General features: G+C 39.3%; 1 protein-coding gene across 1 annotated transcript in view; it reads right to left on the bottom strand.

The window, feature by feature from the left end:
- Positions 1 to 21,637, bottom strand: part of ECT2L (epithelial cell transforming 2 like) — a 78,078-nt gene that overhangs the window by 39,667 nt on the left and 16,774 nt on the right. Inside the window, exons 5-9 of the mRNA XM_089676311.1 lie at positions 17,003 to 17,136; positions 13,004 to 13,131; positions 4,403 to 4,541; positions 4,146 to 4,314; positions 3,838 to 3,966 (exon numbers count right to left, since the gene is read on the bottom strand). Of these exons, the coding sequence (XP_089532437.1) occupies positions 3,838 to 3,966; positions 4,146 to 4,314; positions 4,403 to 4,541; positions 13,004 to 13,131; positions 17,003 to 17,136 (699 nt within the window). The remainder of the gene's footprint in view (positions 1 to 3,837; positions 3,967 to 4,145; positions 4,315 to 4,402; positions 4,542 to 13,003; positions 13,132 to 17,002; positions 17,137 to 21,637) is intronic.

Genomic DNA, 21,637 nt, shown 5'->3' with positions numbered 1-21,637 from the left:
AAACTTTTTTTTCTGCTTTACCTGCTGATGTTGTTGGTCAGAAACGCATTTTGTTTTTTTATCATCATAGTGGAGGAATGGTTCACTTTAAAGTGGCCCTGTCACCTTGCCCATCCTGAGTCTGTGATAAGCTCACCACCTGACTACTTTATACTTGTACCGATCCAGCATTCCTTTGTAGCTCTTTCCTCTATAGCAGTCACCTCCAAACTACCTACTGTCAGGCACTTTATAGTGAAAGACACAGAAGAAGTAGTTGAAGAGGAGAGTATAAAGTGGTTATGGGGGGTAGGCATTACACAGACCCTGCCCCTTTGCCCTGAATAGGCAAGTTGATAATGTCTCTTTAACCATTTCCTGCCCGCCATATAGGGAAATAGCAGACGAGCGGGAGCTCTCTTGTTCTGGGAAGACACCATGTCATATGACATCCTCCCACACTAGCTGCGCATGCGAGCCCCCTAGGGGCGCAAGGCGATCGGTGGTGCGCTGTGTCCCTTGGACACAGTGGGTCAGCGATTGTGGTAAAGAGCAGATGATGTAGGCCCTGCTATGAGATCAGCTGTGTCGAATCACAGCAGATCACATGTAAACAGGAAATGCCAGTTATCTGCAGTCTTCTCCTCACACTGACCGTGTGTGAGGAAAGGAGAGCCGGTAAGCAGCATTCCTCAGAGGGGACATCTACACTAATAATCAGTACTGCCTTTCAGTGCCCATCATCGCTGCTGATCAGTGCCCATCAATGCCACATGTCAGTGTCATCAAATCTGCCTTTCAGTACCCATTAGTGATGCCTGTCAATGCCCATCACTGCCGCCTATCAGTGCCCATCACTGCCAGTCAGTGCTGCCTATCAGTGCCCATAAGTGCCACATATCAGTGCCCATCACTGATGCCTGTCAGTGCCTTCTAATCAGTGCAGTCTATCAGTACCGATCAGTTCTGCCTATCAGTGGCAATCAGTACCGCCTATCAGTCCCCGTCAGTTCTGCCTATCAGTGCCCATCAATGATGCCTGTCAGTAGCCATCAGTACTGCCTATCAGTGCTATCAGTGCCACTTATCAGTGCAGCCTCATCAGCACATATCAGGGAAGGAGAAAAAATTACTTATTTACAAAATTTTATAACAGAAACTATGAACTTTTTTTTCAAAATGTTGTCTTTTTTTAGTTTGTTTAGCAAAAATTAAAACCCCCAGTGGTGATTAAATACCATCAAATAAAAGCTCTATCTGTCTCATAAAAATTATAAAAATCTGGTTTCGGTACAGTGTTGCATGACCGCGCAATTGTCATTCAAAGTGCGACAGCTCTGAAAGCTGAAAATTGGCCTGGGCAGGAAGGGGGTGAAAGTGCCCAGTAGGTAAGTGGTTAAAATGAAAAATGTTCCCTCTGACTAATGAACTTAAATTGTGCAAGACTGAAAAATTAAAAACATACTGTATATGGTTGTTGATGTGGGTTTTTTTTTTATTGTTTGAAGGCATGTTTTGGGCTTTGTTCTTTTCCCCCATTTCTGTTTACGTCTGGACAGGAAGGAATAAAAAGGAAAAAGTAAGGTATTGTCAAGAAAGTTTTGGATCCTTGTGGTCTCTGTTTCATTTGATTACTATTTCTGTTATTCTGTCTATTATGGGGTCTGCGTATCCACATTGTTCAATTTATGTGTAATCCTGCTGTTGCAGTAATGTCATTGTGGATTTTGTAAGTACTGTTCCATTTTCTCTATTATCTTGACAATAAAAGTTGTTTGGATTAAAAAAAAAAATCATATGTGTAGAATGTCTTAATTTATTATATTCTTCTTTTAGAAAATATACAGTTGTGTTCAAAATAATAGCAGTGTGTTGAGAAAAGTGAACACAGCTCAAAATCCTTCTAATAGCTTTTATTTCCATACACACAAATGCATTGGGAACACTACACATTCTATTCCAAATCAAAACATGAAGAAAAATATATCAAATTTGTGTTGTTCCTCTAAATAAATTGAAGAAAAGTGAATATTATACTGTTCAAAAAAATAGCAGTGTTTGTATTCTTTACAAACTCAAACATTCACTATATAAACTGAAAAATGTTTGAAGATTTTGCTTTCCTTTGAATCACCTAATTAATATTTAGTTGTATAAGCACTGTTTCTGAGAACTGCTGTACATCTGTGTTGCATGGAGTCAACCAACTTCTAGCACCCGTGAACAGGTATTCCAGCCCAGGATGATTGGACTACATTTCACAGTTCTTCTCTATTACTTGGTTTTTGCCTTAGAAACTGCATTTTTGATGTCACCACACAAGTTTTCTATTGGATTAAGATCCGGGGATTGGGCTGGCCACTCCATAACGTCAATCTTGTTGGTCTGGAACCAAGATGTTGCACGTTTACTGGTGTGTTTGGGGTCGTTGTCTTGTTGGAACACCCATTTCAAGGGCATTTCCTCTTCAGCATAAGGCAGCATGACCTCTTCAAGTATTCTTATGAATTCAAACTGATCCATGATCCCTGGTAGGCGATAAATTGGCCCAACACCGTAGTATGAGAAGCATCCCCATATCATGATGCTTGCGCAACCATGCTTCACTGTCTTCAAAGTGTACTGTGGCTTGAATTCAGTGTTTGGGGGTCGTCTGACAAACTGTCTCCGGCCACTAGACCCAAAAAGAACAATCTTACTTTCATCAGTCCACAAAATGTTGCGCCATTTCTCTTTAGGCCAGTCATTGTGCTCTTTGGCAAGTTGTAACCTCTTCAGCATGTCTTTTTTTCAACAGTGGGACTTTGCGGGGGCTTCTTGCATATAGCTTGGCTTCACATAGGCATCTTCTAATTGTAACAGTACTCACAGGTAACTTTAGACCTTCTTTGATCTTCCTGGAGCGGATTGTTGGCTGAGTCCTTGCCATTTTGGCTATTCTTCTTTCCATTCGAATGGTAGTTTTTCACTTTCTTCCACGTTTTTCAGGTTTTGGTTGCCATTTTAAAGCATTTGCGATCATTTTAGCTGAGCAGCCTAGCATTTTCTGCACTTCTTTATATGTTTTCCCCTCTCCAATCAACTTTTTAATCAAGGTACGCTGTTCTTCTGAACAATGTCTGGAACGACCCATTTTCCTCAGAATTTCAGAGAGAAATGCACTGTAACCAGCTTGTACAACATTTGCTGCCTTCCTTCCTTAAACAAGGGCAATAATTGCCACCTGTTTTTCAAAGAATGAATGACCTCACTAATAGAACTCCACACTGCTATTATTTTGAACATGCCCCTTTCAATTAGTGATTCAATTACACAGAATCAGCAGCATGCATGTCATGACTGTTGGGTCTGTGGGATTTCTATTACTCTACTATACCTGCTAGTAAATTATTTGCCATGTAGAAATATAATTTCTACCAAAAACAGTGATTGATCAGGTTAGTGATGTCTGACTGCTATTATTTTGAACACAACTGTATGTTCTATCCCAGATCAAAGTTATAAATATCATTATTTCCTCTGAGGAAGGAAGCCACCAAAGAGATGGTTTCCCTGCTTCACTAATGCTAACAAATAGCATAGTGCATATAAAGAAAATACATATATGACACAGAGGGGTTGATTTACAAAAACTGGAGAGTACAATATCTGGTGCAGCTGTGCATGGTAGCCAATCAGTTTCTACCTTCAGCTTGTCCAAATAAGTTTTGACAAAAAGAAAAAAAAAAACTGGAAGCAGATTGGTTTCTATGCAGAGCTGCACCAGATTTTGCACTCTTCAAAATCAACCCCATAACATATTATATACATTTTTGAAAAGACTAATTTGATATGATCCTTTTACTCAACATGACTTACCTGAAGCTGCAAGAGGGACAAACAGGTCAATGCGACCACCATCTTTATTGGCCACCACACAGCTGCCTAATTTTTCCCAAAACTCTCTAATATTGGGACTTAGGACATTCTGGGAATCAATTCGAACACCTGGAAAACAGAAATCATAAGTTTTAACACTTTTTTACTTGGTTAAATATGTATTGTGCTTGAATTTTCATGGCCGATTGAATTAAGCAGGGATATGAATAAGCTTAGCAATAAAAGTGATTTTATATGATTGTCAAAATTTAAAATGTGTCATACAATTTCTGTATTAGAACACTTACTCTGTAGTAAATGTATGATTTGAGAATTCCCATCTGCAATGATTGCAATACTCTGAGCTGTACGTCCATCCAAAGCTTTCTCCGCGCAAAAGAATAAACTTTCGAGAGTCATCCCATTGAAGTCATAAACTAGAGGAACCACACTGGGTTTCACGCTACTGAGAACAACCTACAAAGACAAAAAGGTATACATCTAGTGGTAATACTAACAACCCAAGCACTGTGTAATAATGATGTAATAATGTTGAATAAACAACCTCATATGCCAATATATGGGATGATATCAACACAAGGTGAAGAGGACCTGAGGTGCCCCTCTGTTCTGACTGACCCTGGAGACTGCTGCATTGCTTTGTAGTTGTAGAAGGGTAGGTGTTACATCCAGCTACATTATGCCTGAAAACATTTCAAAGAATATTATACAGTAAGCACAAGCAAAAATAACGACATTGCATATTGTACAAATCAACCTATTTAAATTATTTAATTTACCGGTATCTAATCATGTTTTCATAATCCAGAGTGCTGAGAGAGAGAGATGGAGATGTAAGAGAGTAAGGTTAAATAACCTGCAACTGATCACCAACGCAGGGAGGATTAACAGCATTGTCACTGACCATAAATGAAAGTAGCGATGGAGTCTTAACAGTACTGCCACTGACCATCATTGCAAGAAGGTGATATGGGGAGGTTGCCACTGACCACCAATGAGGTGGTTGGGAGTCTAACAGCCAATGAAAGGGGGTTAAAAGCACTGCCACTGACCTCCAAATGTTGGGCTTTTTACTGCGGTGGCTAATACTAATATGCTGGAAGTAATATTGCAGTCATTGACACTATAGCAGGGGGGTTTTATTGTGTCCACTGACACCAAAGCAAAGGGTTAGGATTGTGTCCACTGACACCAGTGCTGGGGGTTATCATTGTGTCTACTGACACCAGTGCTGGGATTTACTTTTACTACCACTGACACTGACAGTGGGGCTTATTTTATTTCCAATTTTCACACATTTTAAATAGCTTGTCCAAATTGACACAATGGGGATATTTACTAGTTGGTGCACTCAGAACCTAGTGCAGCTGTGCATGGTGGGCAATCAGCTTCTAACATCAGCTTGTTCAATTAAGCTTTGACAATAAAACCTGGAAGCTGATTGGTTTCTGTGCTGAGCTACACCAGATTTTGCACTCTCCAGTTTTAGTAAATCTCCCCCAATGTACTTCAACACATGAAAACAAGCTGCTATTGTGCAGCCATTCGGAATTGTCAGTGCCTACACTTGAGTCCCTATATAATTTCGAAGTTGACCACTGTTGACCTAAATGATCCTTTTTTTACTTACACACCAAAAGTTCACTAGACAAGCTTTGTGAAGATTAACCCCATTTGTATGGCACAAACTGATACTGATACAAAGAGGCTTAACAATAAAGTAGTTTAGAATCTTCACTCAATACAATACAGTGGTGTTGACTTAGAATATCCAACAAGATACAGATAAAGTAAACTAACAGGAATATGCTTTCACATGATTGGATAACTGAAGTCTTCATTCAATTTGGTGAAGGTTCTCAAATTCTTTACTAAATCAGCCTAGAAATCAGTAAGGGGAAAAAAATAAAAATTGAAGATTTTGTCTTAGCGTCTTACTATAGCTCTGTGTACTAATACTGCTTTGGACCAGAACAACTCCTGAAAACCTACCTTAAAATAAATGTTAACACAAAATATTTTTTTTTTGTACAAAACTCAAATTATAAAAAAGTTGTAACTGTTGGATGAAACCTCTGTGAATTATGTGTGAAAATATTTATATATACAGTTGTGTTCAAAATAATAGCACTCAGACATCACTAACCTGATCAATCACTGTTTTTGGTAAAAATTATATTTCTACATGGCAAATAATTTTTAATAACAGGTGTAGTAGAGTAATAGAAATCCAACAGACCCAACAGTCATGACATGCATGCTGCTGATTCTGTGTAATTGAATCACTAATTGAAAGGGGCATGTTCAAAATAATAGCAGTGTGGAGTTCTATTAGTGAGGTCATTCATTCTTTGAAAAACAGGTGGCAATTATTGCCCTTATGTAAGGAAGGAAGGCAGCAAATGTTGTACAAGCTGGTTACAGTTCATTTCTCTCTGAAATTCTGAGGAAAATGGGTCGTTCCAGACATTGTTCAGAAGAACAGCGTACCTTGATTAAAAAGTTGATTGGAGAGGGGAAAACATATAAAGAAGTGCAGAAAATGCTAGGCTGCTCAGCTAAAATGATCGCAAATGCTTTAAAATGGCAACCAAAACCTGAAAGACGTGGAAGAAAGCGAAAAACTACCATTCGAATAGATAGAAGAATAGCCAAAATGGCAAGGACTCAGCCAACAATCAGCTCCAGGAAGATCAAAGAAGGTGTAAAGTTACCTGTGAGTACTTTTACAATTAGAAGACGCCTATGTGAAGCCAAGCTATCTGCAAGAAGCCCCCGCAAAGTCCCACTGTTGAAAAAAAGACGTGCTGAAGAGGTTACAATTTGCCAAAGAGCACATTGACTGGCCTAAAGAGAAATGGCACAACATTTTGTGGACTGATGAAAGTAAGACTGTTCTTTTTGGGTCTAGTGGCCGGAGAAAGTTTGTCAGACGACCCCCAAACACTGATTTCAAGCCACAGTACACTGTGAAGACAGTGAAGCATGGTTGCGCAAGCATCATGATATGGGAATGTTTCTCATACTACGGTGTTGGGCCTATTTACCGCATACCAGGGATCATGGATCAGTTTGAATACATCAGAATACAGAACAGAATACTCATGCTGCCTTATGCTGAAGAGGAAATGCCCTTGAAATGGGTGTTCCAACAAGACAACGACCCCAAACACACCAGTAAACATGCAACATCTTGGTTCCAGACCAACAAGATTGACGTTATGAAGTGGCTAGCCCAATCCCCAGATCTTAATCCAATAGAAAGCGTGTGGGGTGACATAACAAATGCAGTTTCTGAGGCAAAACCAAGAAATAGAGAAGAACTGTGGAATGTAGTCCAATCATCCTAGGCTGGAATACCTGTTCACAGGTGCCAGAAGTTGATTGACTCCATGCAACACAGATGTACAGCAGTTCTCAGAAACAGTGCTTATACAACTAAATATTAATTAAGTGATTCAAAGGAAAGCAAAATCTTCAAACATTTTTCAGTTTATATAGTGAATGTTTGAGTTTGTAAAGAAGAATACAAACACTTCTATTTTTTTGAACAGTCTAATATTCACTTTTCTTCAATTTTTTTAGAGGAACAACACAAATGTGATATATTTTTCTTCATGTTTTGATTTGGAATAGAATGTGTAGTGTTCCCAATGCATTTGTGTGTATGGAAATAAAAGCTATTAGAAGGATTTTGAGCTTTATTCACTTTTTTCAACACACTGCTATTATTTTGAACACAACTGTAGTATCGCTCAAATGCTTTATTTTAATTTTCTTCTCCTTTTTGCTTAATTTTTGTTCTTTAACCTTAACTTTTTTTTGTGGGGGGGGGGGGGGAATAAAATATGTAAAATGTGAGCTACAGAGCCATACATAATGTAGAAATTAATGACTTATGAATTCCTGTTCCTATCTATTGGAATTCACTTGCTTAACCAACACTAAAAACGTTAAAGAAAATCAATGGTGACAACATATACTTTCATTTTATATCAGCATTGTAATTATTGACAAGCCAATATAAGCTTACGTGAACAATCTTCTTTCATGTTGTGACTTCTGCCTGTCTGCTGGTCATCTCTTTCCACAATTTTCTTGATTCCCAACATGCTTTGCAGCTTCTCCTCTGCTGTTTACTTTCACTTTCTAAGAACTACATTTCCCATGGTACCTTGCTGCCTGCAAACAGTAATTCCTGTACTGACTCCGCCTCTTGAAACTCCCCTTCTCAGCACCTCTGTATTTCAGAAGGCAGGCTCTGTGAAATGTGAGACACTTTAGTGCCTACTCACAGGGCACAGTGAATATGTGTCAAAAAATTCAAGGAAGCAAATGTGTGGGGATCCTCTCGCAAAGTTTGCTTACAAACTTAAAAATCATTCACATTAATAGGTGTAGACTAGAAATAAGTTAAATAGAATGTGAAAATGAAAAAATTATTTTAAATTGTGACCACAGACACACCTTAATTTCATTTTGAACTCTGCTAAAATTTTATTTTTGTGGTTTTGGTCAAAAATTCTTAAAGAATAAATGGTAAGCGCAAGACAAAAAAGGAAAAAGTAAAGCGGCTAGCACAACGTGGCAAACTCTCTTTCTCCACCAAAAAACAAAACACTATAATATCAATGTGCAGCGCTAATAAAAATGTTTGTTATAATCGATGACCAGTGTGATTGTAAAAAAGAAAGTAAACATCATAAAAAAAGAAATAGGGAATTGTGAATATGCCAATGAAAAAACAAAATGGATGGTATAACAAATGAAAATATATAGGTCCTCTAAATATCATAATAGTCCCAATAAATCAACAAAAAGTAGTGACTTCTGTGACTTCCGTACTACACCTCCACCAAAATGCACTCACCAGGTGGGATCTCTCCAGATGCCAGTGGATCTCTTTGAGAACGTGCGTGTGCACGAAACACGTCAGGGAGGAGCCTACGTGCTGATGTCACGCCCCTGCGTCCACGTGATGGTTCGGCGGCCATCTTTGTAAGTGCTTTTTATCCATTGATGATTTTATGCTCCACGTGGTTGCTATCTTTTTACTAAAACATACTACACTATATGATACTGTCTCCGGGCTCGGTCTATGAGCTTGCCCTCTTGGAGGAATCCCTTTCCTTGGTTCACCGTGGGCTGGAGATGGAGATTTGGCTACTCTACTTTTGATTGTTTATTTGGTGTATCACTGGCTTCTGGAGAGACCCCACCTTCAACCGGGTCACTATTTTTGGGACTATTATGATATTTAGAGGACTTATATATTTTCATTTGTTATAGATCTAGTTGATTGCGCTAACGTCTACTACAGGCTACAGCTGCTGTATCAAAAAGAGGTAGGTCTACGTTGTCACATCAAAGAAATAGATTTGTAAAGCTCATTGAAATTTTAGAAACCATTTCAAATGTAATAGCAGTTTTCTCCTTTCAGCGTTTGCTAAATTTTCAATTTCTTTTTTCATAAGATTGTTAAACCACAGATCAGTTAGCCCATCACTAAGCTCATTACAGCCTAAATGGGCAGCTTTAGAGGTTCTTTAACATGTACATTACACATCCATTACCCAAATTTAAAGTGTTCCTAAACCCACAAAAGAAAAATCAATCTGTATATGCGGTAAAGCATGCTCATTATACTCACTGTGGAACCTAAGGGGTTAATCCTCTGCATTGTGGAAAATGGATGTTTGATTCTGACTTCTCTGCTCCTCCTCTTGTTCAAATATCCACCTCTTATCTCCTGAAAGTACAGACTGAACTGTAGCCATTATGCACATGCTCAGTTTAGTGTGTATTGCTAGAGAAGGTTTTTTTTCTAGGGAGAGTGCATGTGATCAGCACAAGGCCAATCAGCACTGCCCAGACAGAGGGTCAGGGGTTTTGCATCCTCCTAGAGCAGAAAGAAAACTTCTCCTACAAGCTTTAACCAGTGCTCAGCTGGACACTGAGGGAAATCACAAGACTGCTGATAAAAAAAAGTATTTAGCAGTTTATATTTACTAAAATAATTCCACTGACAAAGCTTGTAGGACGAGTTTTCATTCTCCTCTAACTGTCCTATGAGGCTGCATGACCCCCGACCCTCTGTCTGGACAGTGCTGATTGGCCCTGTGCCGATCGCACGCACACCCCCCCCCCCAAAAAAAAACCTCTCTAGCAGTACACACCAAACTGGGCATCTGTAGAGTGCCTCCCAGGGATCTGTACTATCAGCAGATGGATTGGGGACTGTGGAGGAAAGAGTAAATCGCAGAAGACAGGAAAAATGTCTTTTTACACAATGCAGAGGATTAACACCTTCCACAGTTTCCAAAGTGAGAATAGCAAGCATGCTTTACTGCATATACAGACTAATTTTACTGTTGTCTTTTTAGTAATACTTTAAGGCTCGGTTCACACTGCCACGACTTGAGATCTGACTTGTGAGACCCGAGTCACATGACAGGTGACATGACATGTCAAAGAGAGCTGTCTTAATTAGCACTACTGAAGTCGCTCCAACTTTATAAAAGGTTCCTATACTACTTCAAGGCGACTTCTATTCAACTTATGCCCATAGACTTTAATGGAAGTCGCCTCCAAATTGGATCATCATCTATATTGATGTGATTTGAATCTGACATTACAAGAAGATTACCCAAACATTCACTGAAAGTTGCTTCAGAGTCACTTCAGGTAGTACAGAGTTGCTTCAAAGTCTCTTCAAAGTAGTACTCGCCTGGCAAAGACGCACTGTAAGTTGAGAAACTTTCAAGACCCAGTAGTGTGAACTGAGACTTACTACCACTGTGTCAGCTGAGAGTCGTTGCCTTTAGGGGGAATCTATAGGCTAAACATAAAAGGGTCCATGCACTATTTCATTATTGACATTGATCGTTAAAACAATTTGTTTAATACATGGCAATGTAAAATGTAGCGTTAGACGTTTGTTAGTAAGACTTCCTAGGACATAAATACAGGCATATAACATAGTATAAAATACAGTGCTCAGTATAAATCAATACACCCCTTTTGAAAAGTAAGATTTTATTCAATATCTCAATGAACACAAGAATAATTTCCAAAATTTTGACAAAAATGAGCTTTATAGAACATTTGTTTAGCTCATTACATGAAAGTAATAAGGTTAATAATATAACTTAGATTAAAATATATTCAGTTTTACTCAAATTAGTTGATGTAAAAATGAATACACCCCACACCAAAAACTACTACATCTAGTATTTTGTATGACCTCCATAATTTGTAAGGACAGCACCAAGTCTTCTAGGCATGGAATGAACAAGTTGGTGACATATTGCAACTTCTATCTTTTCCATTCTTCAGGAATGACCTCTTTTAGAGCCTGGATGCTGCATGGAGAGTGATGCTCAACTTGTCTCTTCAGAATTCCCCGTAGGTGTTCGATTGAGTTCAGATCATGAGACACATTTGGCCAGTGAATCACTTTCATCGTGTTCTTCTTCAGAAATGCAACAGTAGCCTTGGATGTCTGTTTTGGATCATTGTCATGTTAGAAAAGTGCGACCAAGGGCACGGAGTGATGGTAGCATCTTCTCTTTCAATATAGAGCAATATGTCTGTGAATTCATACCACTATCAATGAAATGCAACTCCCTGACACCAGCAGCACTCATGCAGCCCCAAAGGAGGACACTGCCACCACGTTTCACTGTAGGCACCATGCATTTTTCTTTGTACTCCTCACCTTTGTGACACCATACAGTTTTGAAGCCATCGGTTCCAAAAACATTTATCTTGGTCTCATTAGTCCGTAGTACAGAGTCCCAGTAGTTTTTTTTTTCAGCATGGGGCCAGGGAAATTCTAGGTGGAATTTTTTGTGCATGGGCTTTCGGAGAGGCTTCCTTCGTGGACAACACCCATGCATGCCATTCCTCTGCAGTGTACTCCGTATTGTGCCGAAGGAAACAATCACCCCAGTTTGGCTTTCTACATCTTTAGCTAACTTCAGAGAACTTGCATGGCGATTTTATTCAACCCTTCTCATCAGAAGATGCTCCTGTCGAGGTGTTAACTTCCGTGGATGGCCTGGACATCTCTGTGAGATGGCTGCAGTTCCATCTTTGTTAAATTTTTATATCACTTTTGCTACAGTATTCTGATTGATAAGTAAAGCTTTGCTGATATTCTTGTAGCCTTCACCTTTCTTGTGTAAAGAAATGATTTTCTTTCTCAGGCATTTCTCTTAAATGTGGTGCCATTGCTGACAGCATGAAATGGGAAGGGGTTTTACTATAAAAGTAATGCCCTTTCAACTGTCTGCTGGACACCTGTTTAATAAATAATTAGACTCACCTGTAGTTGGATTTTTGTTAATTCAGATTTTGTTGTCTAAAATTTAGCTTTGCTCCTAAGACTTTCATTGGGGTGTATTAATTTTTGCCACATGGTCTTGAATGAACTTGTTAGGAAAAAATACTTTTGTATGTGTGCAAATTAACAAATCTTGTTTGCAATCAATGGCCCACATTTGTGGGAGTATTTTGTAGTATAGTGTCCCATAGAAAATGTTGATTCTAAAAGGAAAGTAAAGGTTTTCTGACAAATCTGTTGGGGTGTACTCATTTATGTTGAGCACTGTATGTCTGTATTTGTGGCGCCTGGGAGCCTCAGTTGATGCATAATTCTGCCCATAGGACTGTACCGACAGAATGCACTGTATACAAAACGTACGCATTTCAGTATTATGCCCATACGCATGCACGTGTATATGCAAATACTGGTGTTTACAGGCATATTTCTGCATACAGCGTAATCTGTCAATACAGTCCCGTGGACAGAATTACGCAACAGAAGGGGCTCCTGGGCTTTGCAAATACAGTATTTTATGCTAACGCCCATATGACTGTATTTACTTCCATGTGCATAAGCCCTATTCATTATTATGACTCAAAAGTTTAAGAACACATTTTAGGAGCTATTTCTTTAGTGATCCATAAAAATATTTCAGGGATTTACAAACTTTCACACAACCGTCTAGTGGTACTTTAGCAGAGTCACCCACACATCACATATTTGCTTTTTATATACATAATAAGTTTACAAAAGCCCAAGTTAAATAATCACAGGCATGGGAAGGTAGGTAACCTATCTGATCAAAAATAATATCTGTACCTTTTTGGTAATGAGTCTATTGATTGTACTACATGCTTCTTTTCCAAAGCTAATGTGACGCTAGGTGTGTGGTTTTCTTCTTTTTCAAGCCAACTTGTCAAATGCTTTTCTAAGCCTTTATCTTTATCCTGAAACAAGTCCAATCATATTCACTTCATAAAGGAATCAGAAAAAAAAAGGATAGATGATCATCACCATGCATATTGTTATCAATGTTTAGACCTATTTACTTTGTATTGAATATAACTGAAAATACTAGGGTTGAGAACTTGAGATCCAAGAAGAAACAGATAAAAAGCCAATTCTGGCTATGGTTCTTAAAATGTATATCAAAAACATTTTGCCAAAAAGTTTTAGAGTCAAGAAGGATTAGAACCACTGTTTGATGCTTTCTGGAGCTCCATTACAATGTTATATCCTCATTTCCTGCCCTGCTGACAATGGTTTCAGAAGATAGGGAGTAAGTCTGACAGGGGAATGGCTTCCCCTACTCTACGTAAAGTGCCACTAAACCCACATCATAAAAAAACTATCATAAAATGCTGTATTACATGTTGTTCATACACACTAGATTTGTTTTCTGTATTCTGCAAAAAAACTGGTTGATCCTGCTGTTCTCTATCTCTGTCCAAGACCCCAATGCAGTTGGGGATTTTGTAGAGCAGTGTTGGCAGCTCTATACATGCTCAGTTTTCAGTGAGTTTCTTTGCGGAACGTTTCCTCCCTATCACATCTGAGCAGCCCATGTGACTATAGAGTCACACATGTGGGCATATACAGTGGGGCAAAAAAGTATTTAGTCAGCCACCAATTGTGCAAGTTCTCCCACTTAAAAAGATGAAAGAGGCCTGTAATTGGCATCATAGGTAGACCTCAACTATGAGAGACAAAATGAGAAAAAAAAATCCAGACAATCACATTGGCTGATTTGGAAAGAATTTATTTGCAAATTATGGTGGAAAATAAGTATTTGGTCACCTACAAACAAGCAAGATTTCTGGCTCTCACAGACCTGTACCTTCTTCTTTAAGAGGCTCCTCTGTCCTGCACTCATTACCTGTATCAATGGCACCTGTTTGAACTTGTTATCAGTATAAAAGACACCTGCCCACAACCTCAAACAGTCACTCTCCAAACTCCACTATGGTGAAGACCAAAGAGCTGTCGAAGGACACCAGAAAATAAAATTGTAGACCTGCACCAGGCTGGGAAGACTGAATCTGCAATAGGCAAGCAGCTTGGTGTGAACAAATAAACTGTGGGAGCAATAATTAGAAAATGGAAGACATACAAGACCACTGATAATCTCCCTCGATCTGGGGCTCCACGCAAGATCTCACCCCGTGGGGTCAAAATGATCACAAGAACGGTGAGCAAAAATCCCAGGACCACACGGGGGGACCTAGTGAATGACCTGCAGAGAGCTGGGACCAACGTAACAAAGGCTACCATCAGTAACACACTACGCTGCCAGGGACTCAGATCCTGCAGTGCCAGACGTGTCCCCCTGCTTAAACCAGTACATGTCTGGGCCCGTCTGAAGTTTGCTAGAGAGCATTTGGATGATCCAGAAGAGGATTGGGAGAATGTCATATGGTCAGATAAAACCAAAATAGAACTGTTTGGTAGAAACACAACTCGTCATGTTTGGAGGAGAGAGAATGCTTCCAAAGAACACCATACCTACTGTGAAGCATGGGGGTGGTAACATCATGCTTTGGTGCTGTTTCTCCGCAAAGGGACCAGGACGACTGATCCATGTACAGGAGAGAATGAATGGGGCCATGTATCATGAGATTTTGAGTGCAAACCTCCTTCCATCAGCAAGGGCATTGAAGATGAAACGTGGCTGGGTCTTCCAACATAACAATGATCCCAAACATACCGCCCGGGCAACGAAGGAGTGGCTTCGTAAGAAGCATTTCAAGGTCCTGGAGTGGCCTAGCCAGTCTCCAGATCTCAACCCCATAGAAAACTTTTGGAGGGAGCTGAAAGTCCGTATTGCCCAGCGACAGCCCCAAAACATCACTGCTCCAGAGGAGATCTGCATGGAGGAATGGGCCAACATACCAGCAACAGTGTGTGCCAACCTTGTGAAGACTTACAGGAAACCTTTGACCTCTGTCATTGACAACAAAGGATATATAACAAAGTATTGAGATTAACTTTTGATATTGACAGGCCTCTCTCATCTTTTTAAGTGGGAGAACTTGCACAATTGGTGGCTGACTAAATACTTTTTTGCCCCACTGTACACAGTGGTAAATGACAGCCCATAATGGGGGGTGTGATATTACATGGATATTGAAGGTGGCTTCACCTCCCTTATATGCTAAGACACAGCCTAGAGGGGCATGGCAAAGCCTGTGACTGGCAGAAATCCACCCACACCATGTTATTGCCAAAAAATAATAAAGATTTTATTTCAAATATAAATTTGTACGACAATTTAAAACCGGTTATTGATAGTAATAATTTATTTTTACTCCATATCCCAAAGGCTGTTTTTTTTAACATGTGACCAGGAGCAGAGGACTAGAAGGTCCTCCTGCTTATGTTTTCCTGCAGACAGGCTGGGCAAGAGCTGGGTCATGTGACAGCTGTATATCAATCAGGAAAAGGGTACCTAGATTTTTTTTTTTGTTTTTGTTTTTTAAAATTACAATGCCATCATCCATATACAGAAATAGAAGGGATAATATAAATTAAACAGTGTGTGTTTAGTATCACTTTAAGAAAAGCATTTTTATTTCTGCCTTTGTTGCTTTTGTAGAGTTCCTCTCACCTCCTATAAAATGTCAGGCCAGGAGTCAGTTCAGGGAAATTCTCTAATGGAGCCCTGGATAGCAGTAAAAACGTGAATTCATAAAATGCTCATGTGCCGCCAACCAAATATATCAAATAAAAAAGTTAAATTCATATTCTTACTTATGTAAACCTTGTGGTACTAAAATGCACCAAATCAAATTTAGCTCTAACACACTAAAAAAAAAAAAAAGAAAGAAAAGAAAATCAGTGAAGCTGCTGCTGGCACCAGTTGTGTGCTCATACATCCATAAAAAAAAAAATACTGATGCCGCGCAGAAACCAGTGACATCAGACCAGGAAAAGTGCGGTACCAGAGGTTAGCTGATGATTTTCCTGTGTCATAACTGGATTTGATATGATGATAGTGTGCTGTTTCATGTGCACTTATGTGAGTATATTATCTATTGTTTTAATAAAGTGGTGGCATTGTGTTTAGGTACTACACTATGGCAGCTCTTCATTTTTTGTAAGCATGTGGAATATCCAGCATCTTAAAGGGTAATATACATCTTGGTTGAATTGTTGGACCCTAGGGGTTAGAGTGTGGCACTGATCCCAGACCCAATCTCATCCACGATAAAAGGGACTAAGAGCAGTAGACCTATGCTTCCATATAGGTCCAATCGTTAAGGTGTGGGCATGTGCATTACGGAGTGTATTGTATTGTGGAGCACTGGAATTTGGTGATAAAGTCTCACATATATACTGAAGAATATTAATTGGATATTTTTTATATGAGTACTGTGGACTATGACTTTATATGAGCACTATGGACTATGATTTTCAAATTGAGCTGTATTTTATATATTTCACAAAAGTTTAATTTATTGAAGTGTACATAAGCATTTTATTCATGGTCATGTTTGTAGCAGTGTGTCATCAATATTTATGTACACTAAAAGAAGTAAAAAACTGACATAGGTATTAAACCATCCACATTCTTTTTCTTTAATTTTTTTCCTAGTACAAAAATATCTTCTTTGCATATTCAATTTATTTTGGGAACTTTACAGATTTCCAATTCAACATATATTAAAATACCAGTGTTTTCAATAAATGAAATATTTTTACTGATGCACAATATATAATGTAAAAACATGTCAGATAAAGCTCTAACCTTCCTTAATGTATGTAAAATGAAATACATAATGAAACCGTAAAAAATGTTTTTTTTTACCCTTCTAATCTCACCTTAATTAACCACAGTGCTGCTTGCATTGACGCCTGGTCAGTTAGACTCATAGACTGTGTTAAATTTAATTTGGAATTCACAGCTGATTTCCAAGCTCCACTCATCCAAGGTGGCCGGCTTTTCAAGAGTTCTTCTAAAATACAGAAAACAGACCTTCATATTTAAATACTTCTGAGACAAGTAACTATTAACTGTGGGGGGAAAAAGCTGACAGGAAAGTACACCTTTAGCTAAAGAATTAACATTCTAGTGATCAATATATAAAAGTTTGCCTTGTAAAGAAAACTGTACTTCCAATACATGGTCTGTCAAGGTCCAGCATAGTTTTTGCTAACTTTAGCGTGCATAGCCCACTTTAGTACTGGAAGTTTATGCAACACTGGGGACTGGAGAGATGCAAGTTGGATCATGAGGAGTAATTCCTGGTCTCCTTAGTTTCTGTCTTCAGTGATTAACATTGGCTCATTATTTTATTTTATTTTTTAAATAAATTTAATGCCAAAATTAGTTAAAAGAGAAGTTCGGGATTACCTAAGTGGATGCTGCATCAGTCCGATGGTGCATCTGCCCCCCGTCACCTCTAAGACTGAGAACTGATCGATCAAATACCCCTGATTGCTCAGCTCTCAGTCTTCAGTGAGCAGAGAGCCAGGGATTGTCAGTCACTACTCTCTGCTCTGCCCCCCCCCCCCCCCCCCCAGTGCTCACTGGAGCACCAGGCTGTGGAGAGGGAGAGAGCAGCTGGCTCAGGCTCTCTAGTCGTCCCATTTACTGTTATCACCGAAAGCAAAAGAAAATCCAAAATGTTTTGTCACTAGAAAAGGAATAGGGAAAGGGAAAATCTTCCAATGGGGATTCTGGGATTCCCTCACTTCTTTTGACTTTCTGGTTTGGATATGAGACAAGTGAAGGGAAATCTCCCCAAAGGGCAGAGGCACAAAAAAAATTGTCAGAAGTTATAACCCTCCCTTACTCCTTACTGTAGTTAAATTGTTAAAAAGATTGCTTTTAGTTCTACATTAACATCTCCTGTTACTTTGATGGAAATGTGCCTTTCTTCATGATGGAGGCACCAGCTCCCTACACCTATTATGAATGACTGTAAGATAAAACAGTGCAAAAAAGGGCCACTGACAATCAAGAGAACATTGTTCTTTCTTTTATTAAATACATAATTGGATAGGGGGCGGTGGGGGGAGAAGGAACAGGGCAAGATGTTGCAGCCTCCCAAATCTAAACCTTCCTGCTACAGCAGAATATGTAGAAATATAAAGTAAATTGGATAAATAGTTTAAAGAATGTATTCATTTTCACATATTTCTTGGGGCAGCCATTGTTAGAGATGTGACACCATTCTACATTTTACTGTAGGATGGTCTTACTTACTAGTTGCTTCTGCTTCTACTACAAGAGGCTAATGCTGATTATACACAAGGAAATAGGGCAGTTTCAACCACTTTCAGCCAGCTTTGTTTGCAAAAATGTCCTAATGGAAGAACCCAAGTGTTGGTGGCATGCTGCCTTAAAGTGGTTAAAGGCAGAAGGTAAGCATTATCTGCATTAAGGAAAAAACCTTCCACTGTCTGTGCCCCCTCCCCCCCACTTACCTGAAACCACTCTCGATCCAGCACTGTCCCTGTCGGTAGCCCCACTCTGCTCTCTTCCTGCATTCACAGGCTTTACTGTGAGCAGTGGGAGCCATTGGCTCCTGCTGCTGTCAGTCAAATTCTGTGAGGAAGGAGCAGGGGCAAGCCATGCTGTGTATGACTACGGACACAGTGAATCTGTAAAGGAAATTGTGTGCTGCTCAAGCTACAAGGGATGGTAATCCTGTGCCCACCACGGTGAGTGTCGGACAGGGAAGGAGCTCATCTCAGCTCCAAACATCAGTTTAACAGAAGATATATCAGATTCACATCACATTGATGCAGACCTGCTGGTATGTAGGTAAATGGAAGTCTTAGCCCAGGCTCCTGCCAGGCCATGCCCCAACATGATTTGCTCCGCCCCTCGGAACTCAGTCATGACTGGGCTCCGAGGGGCGGAGCAAAGCATGTTACCCAGGCTCCCAAGACTACTATTTACCTTCATACAAGCGGGTCTGCATCACTGTGCAACAAATGGGATATATCTTCTGTCTATGGACACACACAACTCAGCTTGGGAGCACGCCCGCATGAGTGCCCCCATATCAAAAGGTTTGCTATGGGGGGCACTTGGAGAAGAGGAAGAGCGGAGAGCGTCGGCAGGAGACCGTGGAAGTTGAGTTTTGTGGCCACTCTGTGCAATACCTTTGCACAGAGCAGGTAAGTATTACAGTTATTTAAAAAAAAAAAAGCCTTTATAATCACTTTAACCCCTTCACACTTAAGGGTAAAACAAATCTTAATGCCTAAGCGCAATCTTTGACATGTGTTAGTAAAACCGTACATATCATCACAACTACTTTGTACATCCAGATGAGATTATACCTTGTTTTTTTCAGGACAAATTGGGCTTTTATTTGGTGGTAAATGGTAATGGATATCCTGATTTTTTTTTATCATCAAAGGAAAAATGGCCCAAAATAGTAAAAAAAAAAAAAAATTTTTTTTAATTTAGCTGTGTTTTTCTTGTTACAACTATAACCTATCAGCAAATAACAACCCAAAATACATTTTCCAGCTCTTGATGATCGTATCGATACCACATATGTGTATGCTATTTGTTGTTTGTACCCACAGTACAGCCCAGAAACAATAGTGCGCATTTTGTTTTTTGTTTATTTAACCTAACACACACTGACACGGATACCAATTTAAAAAAAAAATTACAAATCCTGACCTTTGACCCTGACCTTGACCCAAACACTAACCCTGGAACTAAACTAGATCAAACCTTGATCTAGGTATTTTTTATTTATTATTATATATTTTAATATTTATCTTTTTTTTTAACAAACAGTTTTTTTTTTTTCCTTTATGCAAGGAGAGAGAGAGGTACAATGTATCCCTCTCCTCCATTCATAGAGAAAAAAAAAATAAAGGGGGTGGGCTGTACAGTGACTTATCATTGTGATAGCCAATCCAAGGCTATCACAGTGATCATGTGACCCAAAAACGGGATTCCTGGGTCCCAATCGTTAGAACGGGACCCGGGGCTCTCAGTGACACCCCAGTCTTTGTGGTGGGAGCGTGCTGTGCAGTGTGCTCCCAGCACAAAGACAAGTAGGCAAATATGCAACCCCACGGAAAAAAGCCCAGTTCTGTGAGGCCGCATATTTGTGTTACGTCGGCATGAAGGGGTTAAGCTGACCATAGAGTAGTAGACTTATGACTGAACATTCATACAAAAATTGCATATGCAGTCGATGACATGACAAAGGTCATTTGAAAGTACCGTACTTTCCAAAATTGATTGTTGAAAACTAACAAAATTTCAATGAACGTAATTTTATAATCAATATCCACATATATTGTTAGAAGCGTGTACCATCCTGCATTCTCTGAATGTTCTCATCACTTTGATAGAAAACAATCATTGATTTGATTCTGTTAACCATTAGATAATCAAAATGAACATACCAATATGAAAGTTTTTAAACAAAATTCTTCTAGTGTATGGCCCAGCTTTGGGGCAATTAGGCAATGACATAATTTAAAGCTAGTTGAAAGTGGATTAAAATGCCACAAAACGTCCTAGTGTATGTGTGTGAAAACCAAGTGGGTAGGAATATATATTACAATTAACTGTATATCCTTAGTCCACTTCATGCTTTATCTGTCTCCCTGTCTATCCAAACTAAACATACTGTATATCCAAGCCATTTTAAATAAAAGCAGAGTTGTATTATTATTTTGTTTTTAGCAATCCTGTAATGATACTATGTCTCTGTGAGGCAAAACAGTCAAAATAAGAATAAAAGGTAAGTAAGCATTTATTGACACCCCACAATAAATATAAAAATACAGAAATGCTATGCACTGTATATAACAGATGTTAAATATTTTCCTAAATTTGGATAGGCTGACAGATGTATCACTGGCATCTATATGCTCATTTTCTCTGGCTTTACTCTAGTGGCAAGGATCCTGTACCTTTTTTCTGAATCAGTTGACATTTAGAAATGGTACACATGTAAGAAAAGGAAACATTCAGTGCCTACAAACACATACAAAACAAAACGATTGTGTATAATACTTTCATTATCACTACCAATGTCTGCAGTTGCTGTAAAGTAAATATATATATATAATTATTATTATACAGGATTTATATAGCTCCAACAGTTTGCGCAGCACTTTACAATATAAGGGAGACAGTACAATTACAATACATTTCAGTACAGAAGGAATGTGAGGGCCCTGCTTGTGAAGCTTACAATCTAAAGGACGGGGGAGGTGATACAAAAGGTGATAGTTGCGGGGGATGATCTGGTGGAGGTGATTTAAGTACAGTTCTTAGGTGGAGGTGGGGTAGGCTTCCTTGAAGAGGTGAGTTTTCAAACATCAGGGTGGGGGCTGACCAGACATGCTGTGGTACGGAGTTCCAGAGGATGGGAGAGGCTCTGGAGAAGTCCTGGAGGCGAGCATGGGAGGAGGTGATGAGGGAGCTAGAGAGGAAGATATCATGGGAGGAGCGGAGTGGGCGATTTG

Source organism: Staurois parvus, unplaced genomic scaffold (assembly GCF_062004578.1).
Source record: "Staurois parvus isolate SC_StPar_1 unplaced genomic scaffold, SC_StPar_1.0 ptg000165l, whole genome shotgun sequence".
Taxonomy (NCBI): domain Eukaryota; kingdom Metazoa; phylum Chordata; class Amphibia; order Anura; family Ranidae; genus Staurois; species Staurois parvus.
This window is presented reverse-complemented; position numbering and strand designations above follow the sequence as displayed.